At 41.8% G+C, this 23,023-nt stretch overlaps 1 protein-coding gene and 3 long non-coding RNA genes across 4 annotated transcripts in view; 3 read left to right on the top strand and 1 right to left on the bottom strand.

The window, feature by feature from the left end:
• Window positions 1–3,009, top strand: part of SNX29 (sorting nexin 29) — a 92,565-nt gene extending 89,556 nt beyond the window's left edge. The window contains exon 21 of the mRNA XM_066330292.1: window positions 1,657–3,009. Within this exon, the coding sequence (XP_066186389.1) occupies window positions 1,657–1,786 (130 nt within the window). The 3' untranslated portion in view covers window positions 1,787–3,009. The remainder of the gene's footprint in view (window positions 1–1,656) is intronic.
• A 10-nt stretch (window positions 3,010–3,019) lies between these two features.
• LOC136368198 (uncharacterized) lies at window positions 3,020–7,109 on the top strand. Its single transcript, XR_010744806.1, has 2 exons — window positions 3,020–3,861; window positions 5,731–7,109. It is a non-coding gene; the product is annotated as an uncharacterized lncRNA (long non-coding RNA).
• A 3,175-nt stretch (window positions 7,110–10,284) lies between these two features.
• On the bottom strand, window positions 10,285–17,088 carry LOC136367813 (uncharacterized). The gene is made up of 3 exons (XR_010744742.1): window positions 17,074–17,088; window positions 15,920–16,001; window positions 10,285–10,400 (listed from the first exon to the last, which is right to left on the bottom strand). It is a non-coding gene; the product is annotated as an uncharacterized lncRNA (long non-coding RNA).
• A 4,265-nt stretch (window positions 17,089–21,353) lies between these two features.
• On the top strand, window positions 21,354–22,499 carry LOC136367811 (uncharacterized). The gene is made up of 3 exons (XR_010744741.1): window positions 21,354–21,530; window positions 22,385–22,415; window positions 22,469–22,499. It is a non-coding gene; the product is annotated as an uncharacterized lncRNA (long non-coding RNA).
• Window positions 22,500–23,023: the final 524 nt, after the last annotated feature.

Here is a 23,023-nt window from a genome sequence, read left to right as displayed (position 1 = left end):
TATTCATGTTACTAAAAGAAATCCATGGTAATGAGCACAGCTGAAATTGAATTCACATGATCAGAATTCTCTACAGCAACTTAGCATTGCTGAGTTTCAGAATAAGAAATCATAGGGCCACAGTTGGAAGTCAAATATATATTCAAATTATCCTTGGCTACCAAGAATTAGTAACATAGGCTAAATTAATTTTTAGACTTTTTATTTTAGTGGCAAGGAAATTAAGGAATTAAAGATCTGACTTATTAATCTGGTTGTTGAAGAAGAGGAAGGTGTTTGCCACAGGTTTTTATGCATTTTTTCACACAAAGGACTTCTCAGTTACCTTGGAAGACTAAATACTACAATAAGAATGTGGTGAATCTTGACTTAGGAAAATCCTTTATTTTAACTACAGCTATTTCAGAGTTTTCTGCTTAGAAATTTAGACCAATTAAATACTCTGCCTTTAAAAAAAAAACAAACCCACAAAACTTTATTTTCTGTTGCTTAGCATCTGAATTGAACCTACCTTTTCCATCCTGGTTTTTTCCCTTCCCTTTGTGGGGCTGGCTGTGTGTGCTCTGTGCTTCTGAAGGCAGTGGGCAGACAGGACAGCTGCCCTTTCTTGCAGAAGTGCTCTGCTGCCTGCAAGGGAATTTTCCAGTCAATCCCAAGACTTGTCAAAGGCTTTTCCTTCACTCCCATCTCTCCCCTGTGGATGCTCCAAATCAGGAGTGACTGACCTGTGTGTGAGGAAGGTCACTCTGCAGGAAAAGAAACTGCACACAGAACTTTGGGGATTGTTTTAAAACCTCTCGAGGTGTTTGTTTAATATGGCCAGAAGTGCAGATGAGCAGTTTCTCCTTTATGGACTTGTTATCACATTCTGAAGATAGGTATTACAAGGTGGGGATTTTTCACTTATGGAAACAAGCTTGGCTTTGTATGCTGTGTAATTTTACTGCTTAGTTGAGTTCCTAAATGCAAAACTTAGTTTTATTTATTGATCTGTGTGTAAGCAGTTTAATTAAAAACCATGTGGATTGCTGTAAAAGAATGGCAAAAGTACAATGCTATCCCTTTATACTGTAGTTTTCCGAGGAGTCTATAGCCTGAATGTCACCTAGGTAAGCTGGAATTTTCTGTTACTGCTTGTTTTGGAACTTAATGTACTTCTTCTCAGGGTCTTTTGCAAAGGGCTCATTCATGTAAGACTGCAGTCTGTCGTGGGTTAGGAGAGACTGAAGAATTCAGGGATGTATTACCAGTGTACTTCATCATGTAATGATACATCCATCCATGATTAGAGGATTGTTAATTGAGCATCATCCAAGCTCTTGTCTATTTTGCTTGTACTTTTATCACTTCAAAATGCTTTTCCAACCATTTCTGAACTGCAACTCATAGAGACCTGCTTTTATCCTGTAACTTGCAATCTTCCATAAAGTATTGAAAGTTCTCCTGGTTGTCATTTCTGAAAGAGCCCATTTTGTATCTCACACTGAGACGCCAGTAGAAGGAATGCAGTTCCGTGGTGTTGAAGATGTGTGCTGTACTCCGCAGTCATGTGCCAGGCTCTCATAACATCTGCTTCCTTCATGTGGGAAAGAACTACACAACAATTTCCATATAACATAAACTGAGCTGTTCTGTGTTTATTCTTTGTGTCTCTAGTGATATCCCAGCCTCTGGAGAAGCAGTGAGCAAAAGCAGTCGCTCCAAAGTGACCACTCGCTTCCCCAAACTGTCCCGCGGCCACCCAAGGGAGCCCCGGAGCCTGGAGCCTCAGAGCGGGGACCTCTGACCCTTCTCCTGACCCCTCACCGTGGGCACCACGGGCTTTAGGTTGTTCTCTCATTCCTTCCTTGCCTATATTTGTAATTGAAGCTCCTGAAGAGACTACAGCTGCATCAACTTACATCCTGAAAGGAGACATTCATTACCGAGGGTCATATCCTGATGAACGACTTTGGAAGGCAGTAATCACTTTCTCAGAAGAATACGAGGGCTCTTCACCAGAGCTCAGCAAAGGGATCGGCAGTTCCTTTGTTTTGGAAAGCTGCACTGCACAAATTCTCCTTTGTTCCTCTCAAGTCCTTCTGTCACAATGAATTCCTTGTTTGTATTATGTTGTCCCTTTTGCCATGTACAGTTTTCTGTTCCAGAGAGACATGGGCTTCACGTCAAGATGGGTTTTTTTTCCTTAGAAGAACCTTTATGATTATCACTACTTAATATGTCAGAAGGATGTGCTGAAAAGCACCTCACTAATTTATTACCTTTTGTAAATAGACTGCGTTGTTTTGGTTTTTTTTTATTGTAAACCTCTGACACACAAAGGTTTTTAAAAAATTGACAATGTAGATGACGAGAAAAACATTACAGGTGGAAAAATAGCTTTTGTACATTTCTAGTTAGATATTCTCAACAGCATTCATTTGTGGGAAGTAATTCTTTAAAATCAGAGAATGTAATAATTTTTTAGTGAAATTTCAGTCTTCTGTAAGGCAGGTGCAATATTATTCATTTTTACAAACCACCACAAGGATATACAAAATTAGTGTGGTACAAACCAGTGCATTTAAGTCTCGGATTATATTTTGTTATTAATTTGTTGCTTATGTTACAGAACAGTCCATCATTAACAGGGCAGGGTGGAATTCTTAATCTGATTCTGTAAAACCCTTCACATGGTGAATCTTAAAAGTTGCCTGTAATGAAAGTGCCTGTTACCCATCACCTCTTACTGAAAATTAATTTGTAATGCTACTACTGTAAGAGCAACTAAAAAATCGACAGGAATTGTTACAAGTGATGGAAGTCCTGACATGGATTAACTGGAATCCAGTTCAGTATCCATTAGCTGCACTGCCATAGGCAGTTAATTATGTTTTTGCTATCTTCTTCTCTTCATTAAGTTTAAGCAGTGTATGTTCGAATTTTTTATCAACCGTGTTCTGGTTTTGCTTTATGTAAGAACATCTTTCCTCTCAGAAGTTTTTTTGGATAACATTACTTAAACTGATGTATCTTAATTATATTGAATTTTCACATCTTCCATTCTTCTCCAGGAAAAAACAAGCTGATGATGAACAACAGACTTTGTACCTCGGTGCTTTAGTGAAGTTCCAGCAAGCTGGAGCTTGTGTTGAGCAGTGAGTGTTACTCAGGCAGGTCAGTGGTCAGGGATTTTCAGTGGCACCTCTCAGCTGGGAAGGGCTTTGTTACCCCCAGGGAGTGGCCTCAGCTCTGCCTGAGCATGAGCCCCACGGGCTGGATCCCCACCAGGGAAATAAGGAGGTTTTAGATTGCACTCAGCAGCAAAATATGGCAGAGAGGAGTGAAATTCACTCTCCAGGTCAGAAACTTCAGTAGGTGAAATACCACCAAGTAAAATCATACCACAGAAATTATATTTTCCAGTCAGTAAAATATCTCAGTTACCACACAGGCAAAGAAAAAAAAGCCCAAAGGCCAGCCTGGGAGCTCGCTGCTGTGTGTTCATTAACAGATTAATTACTGTTGGTATTTTGTGTTAGTGACAGTGAGACACTTAGTGAAGAAGAAAGGAACGTGAGTAGATTGGCAGCTAAGTACCTTCTCCAAACTCTTCAGCCTGATGCACTGCTGATGGTTTAATTTGTCTTTGTTGGAATGAAAAGTAGCTATAATGATACTTTGAAACAATTTTAACTCGTTTTTCAGAAAGTGGAGACTTGGTTAGTAGAAATAGGGCACATGTACTAACACTGAATTGCAAGTAAATTTGAAAGAAAACACTGTGGAAACCTTTGTGATGTATCTGTTACATGAAGCTGTATTCATTTTCAAGAAATAATTCACAGATTCAAGTACTTCCTATTCAGCAAGCTGCAAATGGTAAGGAATTTCATTTACTGCAGACTGAATTTCTTTTTAGTTGTTTAAAAGGAATTTTTTGTATCTGCATTTGGCTCTTAAAATGACTTCATTCCTGATTATCTTGCTTCTTGTAATTTTTAAAGTATGTATGTAGATCATATAAAAATACTGAACTTATTTACTGTGTACAAATTGCTCTTTGTTAACTTTAGCTGAATTGTATATCAGCAGCTAAGATTACAATCTGCAAACAATGTTCACTTGGTGATAAAAGATACCATAATGGGTGCATTATTAATCCATTTAAAAACTCAGTGGTTTTTCTAAAATCCCAGGAAATACTATGAAAGCCTTTCTTCACAAGGTGGCATTCCCACTTGACACCCCTGGTTATGGTGAAGACTGCAGAGGTACCTGCAGGAGCACCAGCAGGTCTCTACTGACAGGAATGCCCAAATTTGTACCACCTCGAGACATTCTGAAAGGCCATCTCAGAATCCTGTGTATCTGTTACAAATCCCACTTCTGTTCATTCACCAAAGCCTCTTGAAGAAGGCTGACCAATTGATAGAAAGAATCCCAAGTAGTTCCATTTTTCATCTGAAATACCTCTAAGTGTCACAATGGTTCTGCCACTGGAATGATTTTATCAGCTTATCCTGTTCACCCAGTTCCATGCAGTTAAAATTTTTGTGCAGCTCTGAACTTGCTTTGGCTGACTCACAGCTCTGAACCCCCATCCATGCTCAGTGGGCGGCTCACAGTGAGCTGCTGGGTTCATTACTGATGAATGATTAATTAACTCATTACTGACCCTTCCTGCTGGCACCAGTGGCCAATAATCCCAGGACAGAGGACTCAGGCCAGGCTGGGCCCTGGAGCTGTTCCTGGCTGGAAGAGCCAGCCTAGAGCAGTTTGTGGTCTTGTTTGCATTTCACTCCTGCTGTGTCTTTAGATCCAGGGTTTCTCCTCTGCATCCTTTAGTGACTATTCAGAACAAACTGTAAAAAAAGTGGCACAATTTCTACTGCAATGCTTTTGTCCAGTCACCTCCCCCATGAACCCTTCCCTGAGAAACACAGAGCAGGCAGAGCTCTGGCAGCTTCTGCAGATGTCTCCATCAGTATTCACAGATCGGCTGTGGGCTTTCAGAATCTCATTTATTTAGAGATTCTCTCATTCATTATAGAGAATGCAATGTGTCGACTTGGCTTTTGCAAATTAAATCAAAGTTCTCAATAATAATAACAATAATAAATCTCCAAGGTTTGTATGAGGCAGGATATTGACATAGTTATAAAGGCTGAAATTGATATGTCCATTAAGTCACATATTCTTAGGAAGATAATAATTTCAAAGTCGGTCTTTTTAATGGAATATATTGTTGATGTGATACTTGTAATGAAATTATACTACCTTACAGAATCTACTGCAAGTCATAAACCATCCTGATTGAATTAATACAAGCATTTAGAGAAAGAACAGAATGATATTAAAGATTACTGGCTCAAACTAGTGACCTATTGCTAAGGTGGGGTGGTTTTTTTGTAACAGTCATGTTTTATTGTACAGAATAATATCTACATGGTAGCTGTCAAATTAATTAATACAAACCCACTGACAATGGGGTTGACTGACTCAGAGCAGCCAGCTAATAATAAATGAGACTTGCTGAACCCCCAGTGAACTAATGATGCTTCTGCCAGGACATATTAATGTTTAAGAACCTGGTATTTTGTTACTAGAATCAGTAATTGGTGCTTTCTGATATTGATGTCAGTCATTTTCCTTCAAAGAATGCAGGGATCTCAGTTCTGCTGCAAGTTTTGTGCCACTTCAAAGGTTCAACCCCCCACCCTCAAACATTTCTCATCTAATGTCTTGCAGTTCTGAGAACAGATAATATATACCTGTGGATAGAAATGCAGTTACCTGCTTGAAATGACAATGAGAAACCTGTGGAGCAGCTGTTTAAAAGAAAAAACCCAACTTTTTGACCAAATCCTGCTGCTATACACCCCTGCAGATCTTGGAACCAGCCCTGGGCTCTTCCAGCTGGAACTCCAGGATATATGAAAAGAAACCTGTTCCACAAAACCACATTTTTCTTCTCAGAAACAACAGTAATGCTTCTGAATTGGATCTTGAGTCACTTCTGGAGAAGTGATTTAACAATTCAAGAAAGGAAATGATTGCTCTCTTTTACTTTCCAAAGGTTAGGGTATTTCAGTCAGCCCCTGCATCACATGGAATATTAACTCAGTTATTGCTTGTAAGTTTGGTAGTTTCATGGCATTCTGTATTCAAAGAAACACTTCACTATAGGAAAATACCTGTATGAAATACAAAGTGTATCTAAAAATGTCAGTTAACCTGCTTTCTGTTTCACATACTGAGTGCAGTATAAACCACTTGTTCTGCAGTGGTGTGACACTGTACATTTCATTTATTTCTCACTCTACGCTACCTGCACTTTTATGATCCAGTTACAGAGAACTTTGAGTATTTATAAATTCCTTCTACAAAACTAATGAGAGCATACTTCTAATCAATATTAATGGCTTAGTTTTGCATTCATAATGGCATGATTTAATTCTAGACCACAGCACTGAAATGTTTAGAAAGGAATGACTTTTCCAAATTTACAAATTGCTGCAAATAACTGGACTTTAAAAAAACCCAACCTGTTTTTTATTCCATCCAAACAGAATTTATTGCACTTCCCTGTAGGGGAATGAGTTCCTTTAACAAGATTTCAGAAATTATCTCCATGCCATGACAGTAGTTACACTGTGATAAGTGGTTTTTTGGGTATTAATCATTTAAGACACTAAACATTATAAAAATGTGGTTGAAAATCCAGTTCTGAAAAGCTGTGCTTTCCTTCGTAGTTAACACTGAGATGAACTCAGTGTCTTGGATGTGGGACCAAACCTATTGGCAACTGAAGAAGATGAATTTCCTTTTTGATTTACAGGGGAGGGATTTTTTTGTTGTTACTATTAAACTGTAAAAAGATATTATCAATGAAGCATATATATGTACAGTATTCACATAAGTGTTAATAAACTGTAATATTATTTTCACTTGCTATGCTAATGTTTACATAATAGAATTTTTAGGCAAATGTATATATAAAATTTTCTAAATACTTTCTTGGTTGGTTTTTTTTTTTTTTTAATATCCTGTGGTAATTTTATTGTAACCAGGTTAAAATATGCTACTTTACCAAGAAGAAAATAAAAAAATAACATCTTTTCTTTGAAGTAGAATGTTTATACATCCTGTTTGTCCTATTTAGCTGTTTTGTAATTGCTTCTTTATGTTCATTTTTTCAACGTGTTTCTAGAACGATGTATATACATAACAGACTTTGTTAAAATCTTATTTCTTCACATGAGAAGTAGTATTTATTGAAAGCCCTCTTGAACATTTCAGTTTATAATCCCATTAGATAAATCACTCCACCAGGAGAACAACCAATGCCAGGCAATGCCACCACATTTGTGGGGTTTGGCTTTTTTAGATTCAGAGTCCACATCTGAATGTTTTATTTCCTTTTACTGCACTATGATACAGTTGGCAATTCATATCCAATTCATCATTGTGTCACAACTGGCACTTTCATATCCACTTCACAACTGGATGCTTCCATATCATGTGAAAAAGGAAGTTTTAAAAAGGAAGCATTTATGTGCATTTAATCAATTTCCACCAGACAAAGCTGAAGTTAAACAAAAATAAAGTTGGTAGATTTCTCATCCTCACAGAACAACCTGCTGGTTAATTCAATTACAGTTCTTTAGCCACTGCCATTATAGAGCCATCTAATTAGCTGAACAGTTCATGTTAAAAAAGGACACTTCCAGGAAAATTCACAGTGATCTTTATCTCCATCTTTTGAGACCTGCAGCAGGTTAGGTGTCATTACAGGAGTTAGAAGACACAACTCTTATTTTAATTAGTCTTGGCAGTCCTTAGGATCTTATTTTTGCTTTTCATACCTCAGTTCCTTAAGATCATAAAGCAAAATTATACTATAAACTTTAAATTAATAGTTTCAGGCAAAGGGTGTTTTTGTTTTTGTTGTGTTTTTTTTTTTTTTTTTTTTTTTTTTTGGTTGGTTGATTGGTTTTTTTTGTTGGTGGTGGTTTTGTTTGGTTTGGTTTGGTTTGGTTTTTTTTCTGTCTGCTGGAGGTCCTAGAGCACAAAAATAGCCCCAGGCTGTTGATGGGGACTCTGTGAACTGGACATGTCCCTGCACCAGGGGTGGAGTGAACCCTGCAGAACAAGTCTCTGCTCCCAGAGGGTGTTTCTTGCCCACCTGAGCCTTGGGGAAGTGTAAAATCTGATCTTTAGGGGAAGGAAAAGCAGATTCCCAGCCCTGGGCACAGGGTGGATGCTCTAACCTTGATGTGCTGGATGCCACTGCCTTGTCCTGCTGCTTAGCTGCCACCTCCAAAATCCCAGGGAGAACAAGATCATCTGAAGGGACTACTGATCTTTCTGTGCATCCAGGAAAAGCTTCAGGTTGTCTTTGGAAACTTGAACAGCTTGGCATTTCTACAAGGGCCTACAGAGTTTAAAGTTTTTCTTTTCGGGAAAGGAACTGTGAAGCATTTACTGCTTTTTATTTCCCTAGAAATTTTAAGGAAATAAGGAAAAAAAGCTTTATACAAATGATCTGCCAGAAGAAAGAGCAAAGATATTTTTAAGATAATGCTTAGAGTAAGATTTTTGCTACTGCACTTCAGTCTTTCTGAATGAGTTTTTAAGTATTGACAGTGAACTTACTGTATCCCCAAATTTTAAATAGATAGCTGACATTTTGATACACTGCAAGTCGTGCTTGATTTTGTTCTAGAAAATCATCATGCAGATTGTGTGTGTGTGTGTGTGATGCCTATTTTCTGAATTATTCTTGCCACTTTCTGACCTGCACTGGGACAGCAGGCTTTTATTATGTGAGATTTCTAAGAACCATGGTGATAACTTCCTTTTTATTTCCAATTCAACAATATCCATGCCATTTCCAACGTTTCTTAATTTCCTGGTATTTCGAAGATGCTCAGCAAGTGCGTGTACCTCATCCCATCCACTGTCATTCCTGATGTCTTTATTTTTCGTGTCACCTTCTAGCCTTACTCATATGCAGCTTGTCATTGGTCACGTGTGCCCCTCATTCACAGATGTCCTGCCTTCAGAGCTTTGTGCTGAGCAAACCGCTGTGCTCTGGGTGAGCCTTGGCACTTGCACTTTGCTAAAAATACCCACCTTGGGCTTGGTCTTTCTGCGGGAAGCTCTTTGTGTGCTTGGAGATTCACTTTCTACACCTGCTTCTGTTGAGTTTGTGGTGTTTCTGGGGTCTCCACTGGATCACTAAGATCTGCCCTTTCCCAGTTATCTAGAATTCACGTCTGACAAATTCACCCTTGCACGGGGCTTCAGCTCGAATTTTAACTACTCTGTTTTCCTATTAAGGATATTTTCATGATGAATTTTATTCCTGGTGCTGCATGTTGTTCAGAATCAGCTGAGGTACATCACGGGTTTGTTTTACTCAGTGTGAGTCCTACACCATTGACTTTTCATGGGCTTGATGCCAGTTTTGGCCATTCACTTAAGACTGCATGACCCTTGTGGGTTCCTTCCAACTCAGAACATTCTGTCATTCTGTGGAACTCTGCATGGCAAAAGCCTGTTTTTAATAATTCCAGCTAACATCTGCCAAAGCTGTCAAAACAATGCCTTTCTTTGGGAATTATTGCTATTATAAAATAGATTTCATATTGCTATTACATAGCTTCAATTTGTGAAAAATATTTACAGGTTAAGTGGATATAGCAAGAAAAGATTTAATCAGGTTAATACTAATTTTAAACGCCTAATTTTTGTAAGTATTTTGCTTTTTCTTAATTTTATTCCCTATTTTTTCAAGTGCTAATTCATCCATGAAGGAAGACACTCCAACATGTGCCAATTACACTGACAGTTTCTACGTTTCAGTTTCTAGTTGGAAATGAAATGATGTTTATTAACATTCTCAATTTTATATAGAATCATTGAGTCATTCAGGTTGGAAAACACCTCCAAGATGATCCAATCCAACTGTCCCCCCAGCACTGCCAGGTCCCCATTACCCCATATGTACACAACTTTTAAATCCCTCCAGGGATGGTGAGTCTGCCCCTTCCCTGGGCAGCTGTGCCAGGACTCGACAACCCTTTTGGTGAAGCAATTATTCCTAATATCCAATCTAAATCTTCCTTGGGACAACTTGGGGGCAGTTTCCTTCCTTCTGTTACTGGGGAGGTGACCCCCACCTGGCTGCACCCTCTTTCCAGAGTGAGAAGGTCCCTCCCCAACCTCCTTTTCTGCAAGCTGAGCTCCCCCAGCTCCCTCAGCTGCTCCTGCTCCACCCCAGCTCTGTTCCTTTCCAGCACCTCCCTGTCCAGTTCCTGTCATGAGGGGCCCAGAACTGGACACAGGACTCCAGGTGTGGCCTCAGCAGTGCCTGGGACAGGGGACAGTCAATGGTCCTGCTGCCCATGCTGTTCCTAAGAAAGTTTTCAGGTGCTTTCCAAAGAGGGAAGGTAGGTTTATAGGAAAGTAGAAAATCAAACATAATTTAATAGAGTTAAGTAACATTCTAGCTACAGATCAAAGCAGATAACACCTCAGACATCTGTCACTGGAAATATATCTTGTTTCCATTGATGTACACAAGCCAGTGTATTTCTTAACTGTAAGACTAAATAAAAAAAATAATGTCCTTTATATTTGAGCTGCTGAGCAGTTTGAAGGATTTGCTTTTCAGATCTGAGCTTTAGATACACACTAATACTTTGTAGCATATGATTTAGCTACTCACTCAGCTTTATCTTGAAGCAGCTCAAATTCTCAGTGGGCTTTTGCTTAATACAGTGAGGGAACACATAGTTCTTTGTGCACCCAAAGTGATACGTATGGCTTCAAGCAGTTAAAAACATGAGAGGCATTTCTGCAGTGGTACTTTAATTTCAAACAATGCATTAGATATAATTGTCATCTTTTGGAAACCATCTGGTTGATATTTTTTAAAGGTGAAAAAAAAGTGTCAATTGGCAGATGAGATACATCAGTACCTCTGAGCAGTTGTACTATACTGGAAAACACAAGGTAATTGGATACTAGAAGAAAGGAAAATAAAAGAAAGCACGTGCTCAGCCCCATCAAGAAACAACAGAAAAAGTGAGTGAGGAATTCAATGTAGGAATACATTAAAAAAGGTTTAAAATTGTACTACATCAAAGTGCCACCATATGTTCCATAATGAGATGAAACAAAGTGGGTAATGGATCTGTTACCGAGTCTGTCAAGCCATAGGACCCTTTGGATATGTCAGTAATTAACAAATAACAGCTGCTGTCAACTGCTGTACTTAATCAGCACGGGCAGGGTTCTCCTCCCTGCGTGACAGAGGCTACACGATGATAGTCTGCTCTTCCTTAGGGACTGGAATGTCTTTGACCACACTGCTGCATGCACAAGTCCTGCTGAGATGTAATTAATGGGAAACCTGGACTGCACAAACAGCAGAACACAGTCAGACTGGCACTATCAGTGTGGACTGAGAGCTTTGACTACCTTTGATAATATTTGTGTCAGATAATTCCTGACGGCTGTAAATGCCCTACTGTGTTTACAGATTGCACCTTCAGAGGGGCTGAGCAGCCTTTTCAGATATGCAGAGACTAATGATAACCTACTACCTCATTTAAAGATGCAGAACAGGTATGTTCTTGTTTTTGCTGATAACAGGGACACGAAAATGTGTTAAGGCTTGTTAATTGACTCCTTGGTTACAGAGACACTGAGAAATGCAATGCACCAATGCACCTTGAGAACCACCATCAATACATGGGAAATAAAAAGATCCTGAAGGTCTCAAAAGAAGTGAGTTTCAAACCTTCTCTGAGTTGCAGCAGTGGTGTAAGTCTGCAGGAGTTGATCTATTTATCCTACCCATTTCTGAATCCATCTTGTCCTGGGAATTCCCAAGGTTCCTCCAGACCAAAGGAATACTGGATGCACTGAGGTAGCTCTGTGCCCTTTCAGTGCAGCTAGTACAGAGAAATGGGGATTTGCAAAGCAAAGAGCTGACCTTTCCTTCATATCCACATGTTCAAGAATGGATTTAAATACAAATCTTAGAAATCTTGTGCCAGAACAGCAATTTGAAGTAATGAGATTTCCCTTTAATCTTCATCAGGGTTCATTACACAGATAATATATTATTCATTACATAGAGATAATGAATATCTAATTAGCTAAGATAACACTCCAAACTATCTAATAAAAAGCGCTTAAGTTGGTAAATAATTTTTGTAAACTTAAGTAAATTTGTTTAATCACAATTTGTGGCTGATGCAGGTGTTGCTGTGCTGATGTAACGTGAGTTTTAAGCATCCCCTCAGCTCTGATCAGGTCTGGGTTGCACAGAATAATTTGGCTTCTGTCATGATCCTTTTGCTCTCCCATGAATTGTGATAATAAAATACCAACTGTTTTAACTAAGGCAATGCAGTATCAAGGCAATCATGGGGCTGGACAGTGTGCACAGTCCCACTGTGAGGAGCAGTGTTCCTTTGTCCCTGTCACTCTTTGCCAGCACAGGCAGTCCTCTCCCTTCTCTGTCCCATTCAGTGGGTTGGCAAACACCAAGTCAAACATCTCTCTTTTTAACCCACCACTGAGAGGAAGGTAGAGCTGAGAATCCTCACTCCAGTTTGTCTTTGCACATGGACTGCTCTGCTGCCATTTCAGGAACAGAGACCCCTTATGAGCTGCACTTGGGTTGCTCAAAAGGAAGACATCTAAAATACCAAACATGTTGTTTGACCTGACAATGTAGTTCTATTTAAGAAACAGAAAGTGTGCTGGATAATATATGCAGACACCTCTGTCATGAAACCTCATGGGGTTTCACACCCAATTATCTGTGACCACCTCTGGTTACCATAGCAATTCTCTCTTAATTAGAAATTCACCCTCTGCTCATGGCCTGTCTGTGCCAAAGCATGAAATTCTGTTACACACTTGGGCATTTTTCTTATTTGTTTATACATTGACTGTAATTAACTGTGTCAAATGATGTCTAAATCCAGTAGTGCGCTGGATTTTTGACTCAAACATTGATTAGAATTGTAGTTCTTCAATGTGTCCTTGATCCACTAACAGTCTGTGTATATGGGGCAGGCCGTGAGGAGAGAGGGCAGTGATGTTGGAGGTGTTAATATGTGAAATAATACGGTCAGTAAGGTGGAGGCAGCTCTCTGACTGCTGCTCAAGAGGAAGGACTCTGGGAAACCTTCCACTTGTGTTCAGGCTCAAGTTGGGTTTATAATATTTTCAAAAGGAAGGGGTCTCTGCCCATATAGAAGTATTTGATAATGTGTGAAGTTGTCCATAAGGTGGACAAAAATCACTACAGGGTGCTTTCGTGACAGATGTAAGAGATTTATTCCTTCTCTTAGAAAAATAAGATGAGAGGAATAACTTAAATGCACTGTAAGAAAGCAATTCTAAAAGCTGGGCATCACACCAATGCTCAGGGCACAAGCTCAAAAACAAAGGGTATGATCCTAAATACTCCTTCCTGTAATCCTGGAGAGAGCAGAGACTCGTAATTCTTGGAGTTCACACCGAAACTGTGGTATCAAAAATCGTTGTGGTTCCTGATGTAAGTACAGAACCTCAAAGTACAAACACCTCTTTCTAAGATAAACCAAATCCCCAAACAAAATGCCACAGCATAGATCAGTTCTTTCGAGGGAACAGGACAAGAACAGAACATGATTCTGAACTGTACTCAGATGGTGCATTTGTAAGACCAATTTAAGAACTTCCTAAGCAGAACAGAATAGAAAAGTAAAAGACAAACTAGAACAAACTCGTGCACTGCAAGGTGCAGAGAGATTGGCTTTGAATGTTTGATCCACTTGTTGCAACATCCAAGGGCTACAGCCTTTTACTCTTTAATCTGGAGCTCTTGGGCTGCAAGAGGTTTAGGACTGTACTTCGATGAGAGAACAGAGAGAAAGAACATGAAACATTCAGGTAAAACAGAAGGTTACCCCGTCTGCTGTCGTTCACAAAGATCTCTACTGCAGGCCCTGACCTACAGTGAGAGGGGCTTTAGCATTTATGTAAACTCACCAGCCAGGCTGGAGGACAATGCCACGTGGAGAAATTGTCACTTACTGTGTGCTGTGAAGCTCATATGAATTCTATCTTATTAATATGTAATATGCTGAAGAGCACAAGCAAAAGCAGTCTTGCTTTCTGCCATATATTGCACCGTGTCTCCAGATTCTTCTGTAACACAGTGTTTTGGTTATTGCTCAGAAATGCCACTGTTACTTATGAGCAGGACCAGACAAAGACCAGCAGAAGAAATCCAAACGAATTTCAGCTTTGTGGTCATGATGTGGACAGGAGATGTCAGCCAGATGACAGCTGAGCTCTGTCAACTTTTATATTTTTATTTAGTGCTTCTCCTAGCTTATTCAAATACTGCATTCCAAACTAAAATGCAGTTGCTATTTTTTCTGAATGTGCCTGGCACAGAAAGAAATGGTGTTTTTAATTTAATCTGTCTGAAAACATTCTTTAAATGAGTAATAAATAGTTCTTAAGAAGCACAAGTAAATTGGGCAATCGGCCTGTATCTTTAATTACAATTTTAGCCTTAATAATTATTCTTGAGTCAGCTGTACAGCATTATTACCATAAGCAAACCTGCCTATTTTAAAATCTAATGTCACAGTGCAATTGATTAAGGTAAAAAGAGATTATCCAGCAGTAAAAGCTTCAGTGACTGCTCAGGGGAGCAATCAGCATGTATACATATACGTTTGCCAACAGTCCCAGTATAAACTAAATGACTCGTTATATGGTATCTTTGTTGTGCCTGGATTCTGATTTTCTATGAGTCATCCCTTGATTTACTGAAATAGAATAAGATGAGTAAGAGAGTCAATTTTTAGGGGAAAAAGTCTGCAAGCTGCATAAGGTCCAACACAGTTACAGAGGGATTATTCAACTTCTCTGTGCTCGTTATTGGCTCTGAATTTCATACCAGAACCCTCCTGCCATTGAATGGCTTCTGCAGGGAGGAGTTCTATAAAAAACCTCATGAGAACCCGGGTCAGTCTTTATTACTGCACAGACATAACAGTTTTCTTTCTGATTAACATTTTCTATTGAATTTGGATTCATCTGTAACTGCAAAATTGCATCACATGTAACACTGTAAAGGCACATTGCATGTCTATGTGATGAAGGGGATAAAAGCAGTTTTCTATTACCACCACATTAAGTTGAGATTGGATTTTGCATTATGAGTTATCATCTTATTTTACATATTGCCAAACAGAATGTAATGTTCCATTTAGATGTAACTGAGCTGGAATGTGAGGGAATTTTAAGCATTTTTATAAGGACAAGAGGAGGGAGCACATCTGACATGTTTAGATTTTTAGGTTGTCTTCAATGTATAGCATCCTACAATTATCATACTGACGTTTTTCACTCAGAGAGGTAAAAAAACCTGTGCATTACATTTGGCTGGGCCATCAGGAATAGTCTGAAAAATACTTAATTGCAGCAGTAAGAAAATGAAATGGCAACAGTGTCCCACAGAGAAGTGTCAATCCTGAGAATCCTCTGGCTGTGCAGGGGGCGACCACATACTGATACAGTTCTACAAGGTATAAAGCCATATTACAAGGACATATTCTTAAGGCTGAAGCTTTTCCTCAGGACTCATTATTTTTAAATTATTTAGAGTAAAAGGACACTAAAGAAGTTATCTACTCAACATCAGAATTAATAGAAAAATGGTAATTCTAAAGCTGTAGTTTTATAGTACTTACTTGAAGAAAAGCTGCTGCGAAAAGTATTTTTTTAAAATAGCAGTTCATAGTTTACCTTTGCTTTGATTTGTAAAATCTTTGTCTATTTGTGTTTCAGCTGCTGTTACACAGCTGTTCCCATGGCCCATGGAAATCAGGTTCAGGCTGAGGTTAAATGGTACCTGAAATGGAAGCAGGGATGTGACCCAGGATGAAGGACTGGTGTGACTCCGTTTGTTTTCCTGCTCTGTAAATCTCCTGCCTCTGCACACATGGATGCGTGGGAAGAGGAGAGCAGATGTGAGGGAAAGGTCAGGGCTGCTGTGAAGTCTGTGAGGCTTTCCTTTTACTTTCTGTGAGATCTAGATGGCTCCTTCATGCAGATACATGAAAACATTTGTCAGTGAACGTTAGTGTTGTTATTTTTAGCAAAGTATAAACAGGAAAGAAAGGCAAGTACAGAGCAGGTAGCATGCACATACCAAATGCCATCCAAATCCAGTGGTGACCCAGGGTCAGTGTAATATTCAATTAACAAGAAGATTCCCTCACATATAAACATATTTTCTATACCCACATCAAAGAACTGAGTATCTGAAACTGCTCAACTGAAACTATTCCTGTGTGTGGGGATGCAGCTTTAGTAAATCCAAATTACAACGTTTCCCAGCACACTGGAGAAGGGAGAATTGCTTCTTTGTGGCTGCACATCTTTTGTTAGATTTCAGTGTAGTAAATGGTTCTGGGTTTGACATTGTAACAAAGGATAAGCCTATGAACACTTCAAGTTATTATGTTCTATTAGCTATAAGCAAGGGATAAACTGTGATCCTTTTCCCATTAGAGGTGGGTTAGTTGAGGCTGTAATAGAGTACACATTATTTTAAAATCAATGCCACAATAGATTAACTGTACCTTCTATTGAGAGACATTAAGAAGGATTCCCAGTACTTGGTTTCTCCAGATATGCCACCTTCTGATGACAAACACCCAGGAAACTCAATCCATGGGCTGAGCCTGTAGCTCCTCCCCACAGGTAAAGGAAACCAGCCAGAGTTGCTTCGTCTAAAGGTGACTCTCTGGCTGCTGTGACTCTTGATCTCCCAAGTTCTCTTTGTTTCCTATTTATCTTCCTTCTGCCTGTGGATTAGAGCTTTACAGGGACATCCAATTAAAGGAGAGAAAAAAAAAAAAAAAAAAAAAAAAAAAAAAAAAAAAAAAAAGCAGTTGTGCTATTGGTTTATTCTGATGTTCAAAACGTTTCCCAGAGTGAAAGCTTATTTTCCTACTTCCACGTGTGTTTCTCTGTGACTGGCAATCATAGGTGCCAACTGACCATTTTGGAACTGGGTATTGTCTGATGCTTTTCTCACTCTGGTGTCAGGTTTGAATGTACTGCACTCCCATTTTCCTCTGTTTCAGCCTGGCATTACACAGCCTGGAAAGCAATTTGTCTGTGCTGCTGGCTGGCTGAGCAGGGCACACGGTGGGTGGATACCTGTTCTGCAAGGAACCAGGAAAGGTTGTTGTTACTGTATCCTTGGAAAGGCAGACTGTAGCAGGCAAATGTTTGCATTGTGCTCTCTGTTTTGGACTTACATGCCTGTTTTCCTTCTTACTCACAGAAACAGATGATTTTTATGGATGGCAAGGAGTCTAGTTTTGACCTAAAGTTTTCTGAAACACAAGTGAGAGTGAGCTTGAACAATCCAGGAACATTTAACTGGAAATGGTTATGTGGGGAGGAGCCACAATTGTTGCTCAGGTGATGTTCCCTTGTTTGCAGATCAGAGGCCTCATTACAGTCAATCAGTAAAAGGATGAAAATGAAAATAAACGACTTTCATTAGTCTTTTTTGTAACAAAGTTGTGCCTGAGAAAAAAGACATTGACTTCCACTGGTGAAATGTGTGCAAACACTTCTCCTTCATTAGGCCACTGGTGTAAAGGAATTCCAAGGTATTTCCAAGGAGTTTTTAGGAATCAGCTCATGCTCTGAGGCCTCACTTTGGTTACATACACCCTGTGCTGCCTGGCAGCAGACATGAATGGCATGTAAAAAAGAAATTCAGGGAGAAAAAGTTGTTTATTCAGCAGTCATACAATTCCAGCATGGAAGCCACTGGTGTAAACAAATGAAAGCAATTTATGTATGTACATAAAGAACATAGTGTGAAATTCCCATTTGTAAAGTGGTTTAGTGTACTACAGAGGCTTTTTAGTGTGAAAGAAAGGCATCAGGAGCAATTCTGAAACATATAAAGCTGACTGATTGTCTATAATGCTCCTCAAAAAGAGCCATGTGAGAAAACAAGGCATCGATAAAGAGTTCTATAAAATATATTAAAGCAGCATACCAACAGAAAACCTGTTGTGTATTCAGTCCAGTATTTACAGGAGGACTTATGCTCCAGAATTACAGTCAAGCAGTAAAACTTTCTGACTTCATTGTTTCCTACTATTCCTAAAGAAAGAATCTTTCTGATTTAAGATACATTACACCCCTTAAAAAAGCCCTCATTCAGGCAGTGAATTCAGATATTATTCAGATAGTGAGTTACACTCGAAAGCATTCGTAAGCAATTGCTCGCTGTGGGAAGAAAACAGATTTTCATTCAGCATGAGAAATGGATGCTTTCCCTCAAGAACTACATAAAGATAAAATGAGGAAGTGCCACCTACCTTTCATCTATTTTTTGTATTCCCTAGGTCACCTTATTAACACAAATATCACAGGACTAGTCCTTGGTGGAGATTTATAAAAGAAAGACTCATTACTTACTCCTTCAGGATTTGGTGAAAAGCACACGTAATGTTTCTGTTTGAGATTCTTGCATTTTCATCTTCATATTAAACAAAATGGCCTGTTTAGAGACAAGTTTTCAGTAAGTAAAATAAATGCATTCAACCATTGTGTAAATTCGGTAACATTCAAACTTCTCACAAAAATAAAAGTCCTTATTGTAAAAGCACAAAATAGATACATACTAGAAATAACATGGTTAAAGTGTTTTAAATGTATTATGAAGTACAAATCATGCATAAATTGCCCAGTATGTAAGATTTTGTAACTGTATTAGTAACTCTAGCTTCATGCCAATAAAGCCTCCATCTATAACTCATTTGTAGTAAAGCAACATAATCTGTATATTAATATTTTAATATAGTAAATGCTTGGAGAAGCAAAGGAATGAAATTTTGGTCGGCAAAGATGTGGAGACCCTACATTTGCTGGTCAAATCTCAGCTCCCCTTGGGGTTCTGATTTTGTAGCTCATTAAGCACATTCTTGGTTTTTACTTTTCCAAAAGAGCACAACACATAAACTCAGCCTGAACTTTGAGATAACACTTTTGTGGGTTGTTCCTCTTGAAGAGGGTTGAGTCATTTCAGTCTGGGCTCGTCTGGCTGGTGGAAGAATTGTTTTCAGGCAGGAAGAGAGGAGCTCATGAGGCAGGTTCACCGTGACCCACGTTAGTGCAGTCCTGCCCCTCCTGCCCTCACCCCAAACTGATTTTACACTGTGCTGTGAAAGTTGGTCACAGCTGAAATCTAACCACCTACCAACCAGACAGTAAGCCAAGACAAGATGCCAGATTTGATGGCTTTTACTGTCAAAAAAACTCCTGCAAGGGTCTGGAAGTAGCAGGAGTAGCCAAAGTAGAGGAGCCACATCCCTGCCATTTATACTTGAGTTACAACGTGAGTGACAAACCCAGAAAATGCCATGGTTGAGTGACTGAAAAGTGTGCACTGGGAATGCACAGGACAAGAGAAACATTTAATAATTATGGTTGGTCTGCATAAAACCTGAAAAGAAAACTACATTGTAGAATTCAATCACTCTGTTGTGTAAACCAGAAATTGCCTTGAGCAAAAAAAAAAAAAAAAAAAAAAAAAAATTAAAATCCAAATTAGGGAGCTTAAGCTATAATTTAGCAAAGTTAAAATTCATGTAATCCTATCATCCTTTATAAAACACTGGAATTAATATTGTTTGAGAAAATAAAAAGTTAATAAATATCGCACCTACGAAAATTAATACTGTTCACACAAATAAGATCAGCCAAAGGCAGCATGTACATCTTAATCAGGGAACACAAAAGCAAGAGCTCTGGGGGAACCTGGAGTGGTTGTCTAGGAAACAGCAACAAAAACCCCAGTATGTGAATTCTGCTGCTAACAAGCAGTCAAGGTTCATGAAGACAGTACAACTTTTCAAGGGGAAAATTCTGAGAATTAGAATATCTTCTGAGAATTCCCAGATTACATAAAGTTTTGGAAATGTCACATAATGTAGACCAAGAGGTATGATGCAATAGACAAAAAACCCTGTAGCATTGTAGATAGCCTGAGCCACACCCTGCACCCAAATTTTGCATTTTTAAGAGAGGTTGGTTTTCCTGAAACCATCTTCACATCCACATGTAAATAAGCACTGATAAGAGTCTGACAGTGACATATTTACTGTAGGTGTTGAATCTGTGCATGGTACTTGTAAGAAAACATTGAGAGCCAGCACAGAGTATTGTACTTTCCCAGTTGTAACAGGCTGGTGGGATGAGGTACTGGCAAAACATTATTAAAATGTATATATTTGCTTGGTTTTTTAAATTTCATGCACATCTTCCCTTTCTGCAGATTAATCTGGAACGTGAGACAACTGCAACACATCATATCCTTTCATATCAGATGCCCTTGGGTTTTGTTCTGATCAATTATTGGTTTCACTTGTGAAAAGCAAAGTGAGAGTTCATAAACAAAAATCGAATCTTCAAATTCTGTCACTATCCTGGGTATCTGCAGTGTCCAGGGGTCAGCATTAAAGGATGAACTTTGTGAATTGCCTGCTCTAACAATAAAAAAAAAGCAAAGTCTCTGGGGTTTTTTCCTTCCCCTCCAACTTGCAGCAGGGCACTATTACAGCAAGCTGAGAAATTTAAAGTGTTATTGATTGCAACAATTTTTTTTTTCCTGTCATTTCCTTTGACAGATATTTAGGAGCAAGAATATTGGCACCTGAGAAGAGTCTTTTAAGTGGCTAATAATATTCCAGGCCCTGAGCGGCGTCCTCTGGGAGCGGCAGGTGTGTGCCTTATCTCCTCGCCACAGGAGGAAAGGCTGATGTGATAAGGACTAACGCAAGTTTCCCTGGCACATTCTCGTGTCACCCTCCTGAATTTCCACACCTCTGGGAGAGCTGTCAGCCGCCTCACCTCAGGGAGACGGGGCAGAAACCCGGACAGAGCATTCGGCGGCAGCCAAGTGACAGAAAGGACACCCAGCCCTCCCTCAGGTGCCTGGAGCAGCCTCGTGTGCCCTTCGGCCCTTCTCTTTGCCAGCTGAAATCTAAGTTTTCAGCCTTTGCCACAAGCTTTCCCCCCTACACAAAGTCTCTGCCACCTTCTTGGCTGCGGCGGGGTTTTCTGCCCTGAAAGGTCCCCTCAGCTCTCAGCAGCCACTGCCGGCTGCCGGTCAGCGCTGCTGCGGAAAATTTTGCCCCATACTGTCTTCCCGCGGGGTACCCTACACCATTTAATTACCTCCTGTAATTAAATCCGGGATGATTTTTCCCGTGCTCACCTTGCCGCGGTTAACAGGGAAAGCAGCGGCTGCCCCCGGCCGAGCTGAGGGAGCCGGCGGCCTCCGCCGGGGATGGCAGCACTGCCGGCGTCTGCTGTGCCCGCACCTCCAGCAAACGCCGTTTGGAGCAGAGCCCGAGGCTCCCTCCTCGCAGCGCCTCACAGGCGTCGTGGGAGTGTGCTCGCGTTTCCCTCACAAGCGGCTGGGTGCCGTGCCCGGGTTTCTCCCGCAGGCGCTGGCCCGGGTTTCCCTCACAGGCGGCCCGAGGTGCCCGAGTTTCCCTCACAGGCGGCCCGGCGTTCCCGGGTTTCCCTCACAGGCAGCCCGAGGTGCCCGGGTTTCCCTCACAGGCGGCCCGAGGTGCCCGGGTTTCCCTCACAGGCGGCCCGAGGTGCCCGAGTTTCCCTCACAGGCGGCTCGGGGTGCCCGGTTTCCCTCACAGGCGGCTCAGGGTGCCCGGGTTTCCCTCACAGGCGGCCCAGCGTTCCCGGGTTTCCTTCACAGGAGGCCCGAGGTGCCCGGGTTTCCCTCACAGGCGGCCCGAGGTGCCCGGTTTCCCTCACAGGCGGCCCGAGGTGCCCGAGTTTCCCTCACAGGCGGCCCGAGGTGCCCGGGTTTCCCTCACAGGCGGCCCAGCGTTCCCGGGTTTCCTTCACAGGAGGCCCGAGGTGCCCGGGTTTCCCTCACAGGCGGCCCGAGGTGCCCGGGTTTCCCTCACAGGCGGCCCGAGGTGCCCGGTTTCCCTCACAGGCGGCCCGAGGTGCCCGGTTTCCCTCACAGGCGGCCCGAGGTGCCCGGTTTCCCTCACAGGCGGCCCGGCGTTCCCGCGTTTCCCTCACAGGCGGCCCGAGGTGCCCGGGTTTCCCTCACAGGCGGCCCAGCGTTCCCGGGTTTCCTTCACAGGAGGCCCGAGGTGCCCGGGTTTCCCTCACAGGCGGCCCGAGGTGCCCGGTTTCCCTCACAGGCGGCCCGAGGTGCCCGGTTTCCCTCACAGGAGGCCCGAGGTGCCCGGTTTCCCTCACAGGCGGCCCGAGGTGCCCGGGTTTCTCTCACAGGCGGCCCGAGGTGCCCGGGTTTCTCTCACAGGCGGCCCGGCGTTGGCCCGAGTTTCCCTCACAGGCAGCCCGAGGTGCCGGGTTTCTCTCACAGGCGGCCTTGAGGTGCCCGAGTTTCCCTCACAGGCAGCCCGAGGTGCCCGAGTTTCCCTCACAGGAGGCCCGAGGTGCCCGGTTTCCCTCACAGGCGGCCCGAGGTGCCCGGGTTTCTCTCACAGGCGGCCCGAGGTGCCCGGGTTTCTCTCACAGGCGGCCCGGCGTTGGCCCGAGTTTCCCTCACAGGCAGCCCGAGGTGCCCGAGTTTCCCTCACAGGCGGCCCGAGGTGCCCGGGTTTCCCTCACAGGCGGCCCGAGGTGCCCGGGTTTCCCTCACAGGCGCTGGCCCGAGGTGCCCGGTTTCCCTCACAGGCGGCTCGGGATGCCCGGGTTTCCCTCACAGGAGGCCCGAGGTGCCCGGGTTTCTCCCGCAGGCGGACCGGCGCTGGCCCGGGTTTCCCTCACAGGCGGCTCGGCTCTGGCCCGAGGTGCCCGGGTTTCCCTCACAGGCAGCCCGAGGTGCCCGGTTTGTCTCACAAGCAGCCCACGGTGCCCGGCTGTGTCTGGGGACGCTCTCCCAGCCCCGGCAGCGGCCGGCGGGATGCGAAGCCCC

This window comes from Sylvia atricapilla, chromosome 15, assembly GCF_009819655.1.
Source record: "Sylvia atricapilla isolate bSylAtr1 chromosome 15, bSylAtr1.pri, whole genome shotgun sequence".
NCBI lineage: Eukaryota > Metazoa > Chordata > Aves > Passeriformes > Sylviidae > Sylvia > Sylvia atricapilla.
Note: the sequence above shows the minus strand (reverse complement) of the source record. Positions and strands in the feature narration are given on the sequence as shown.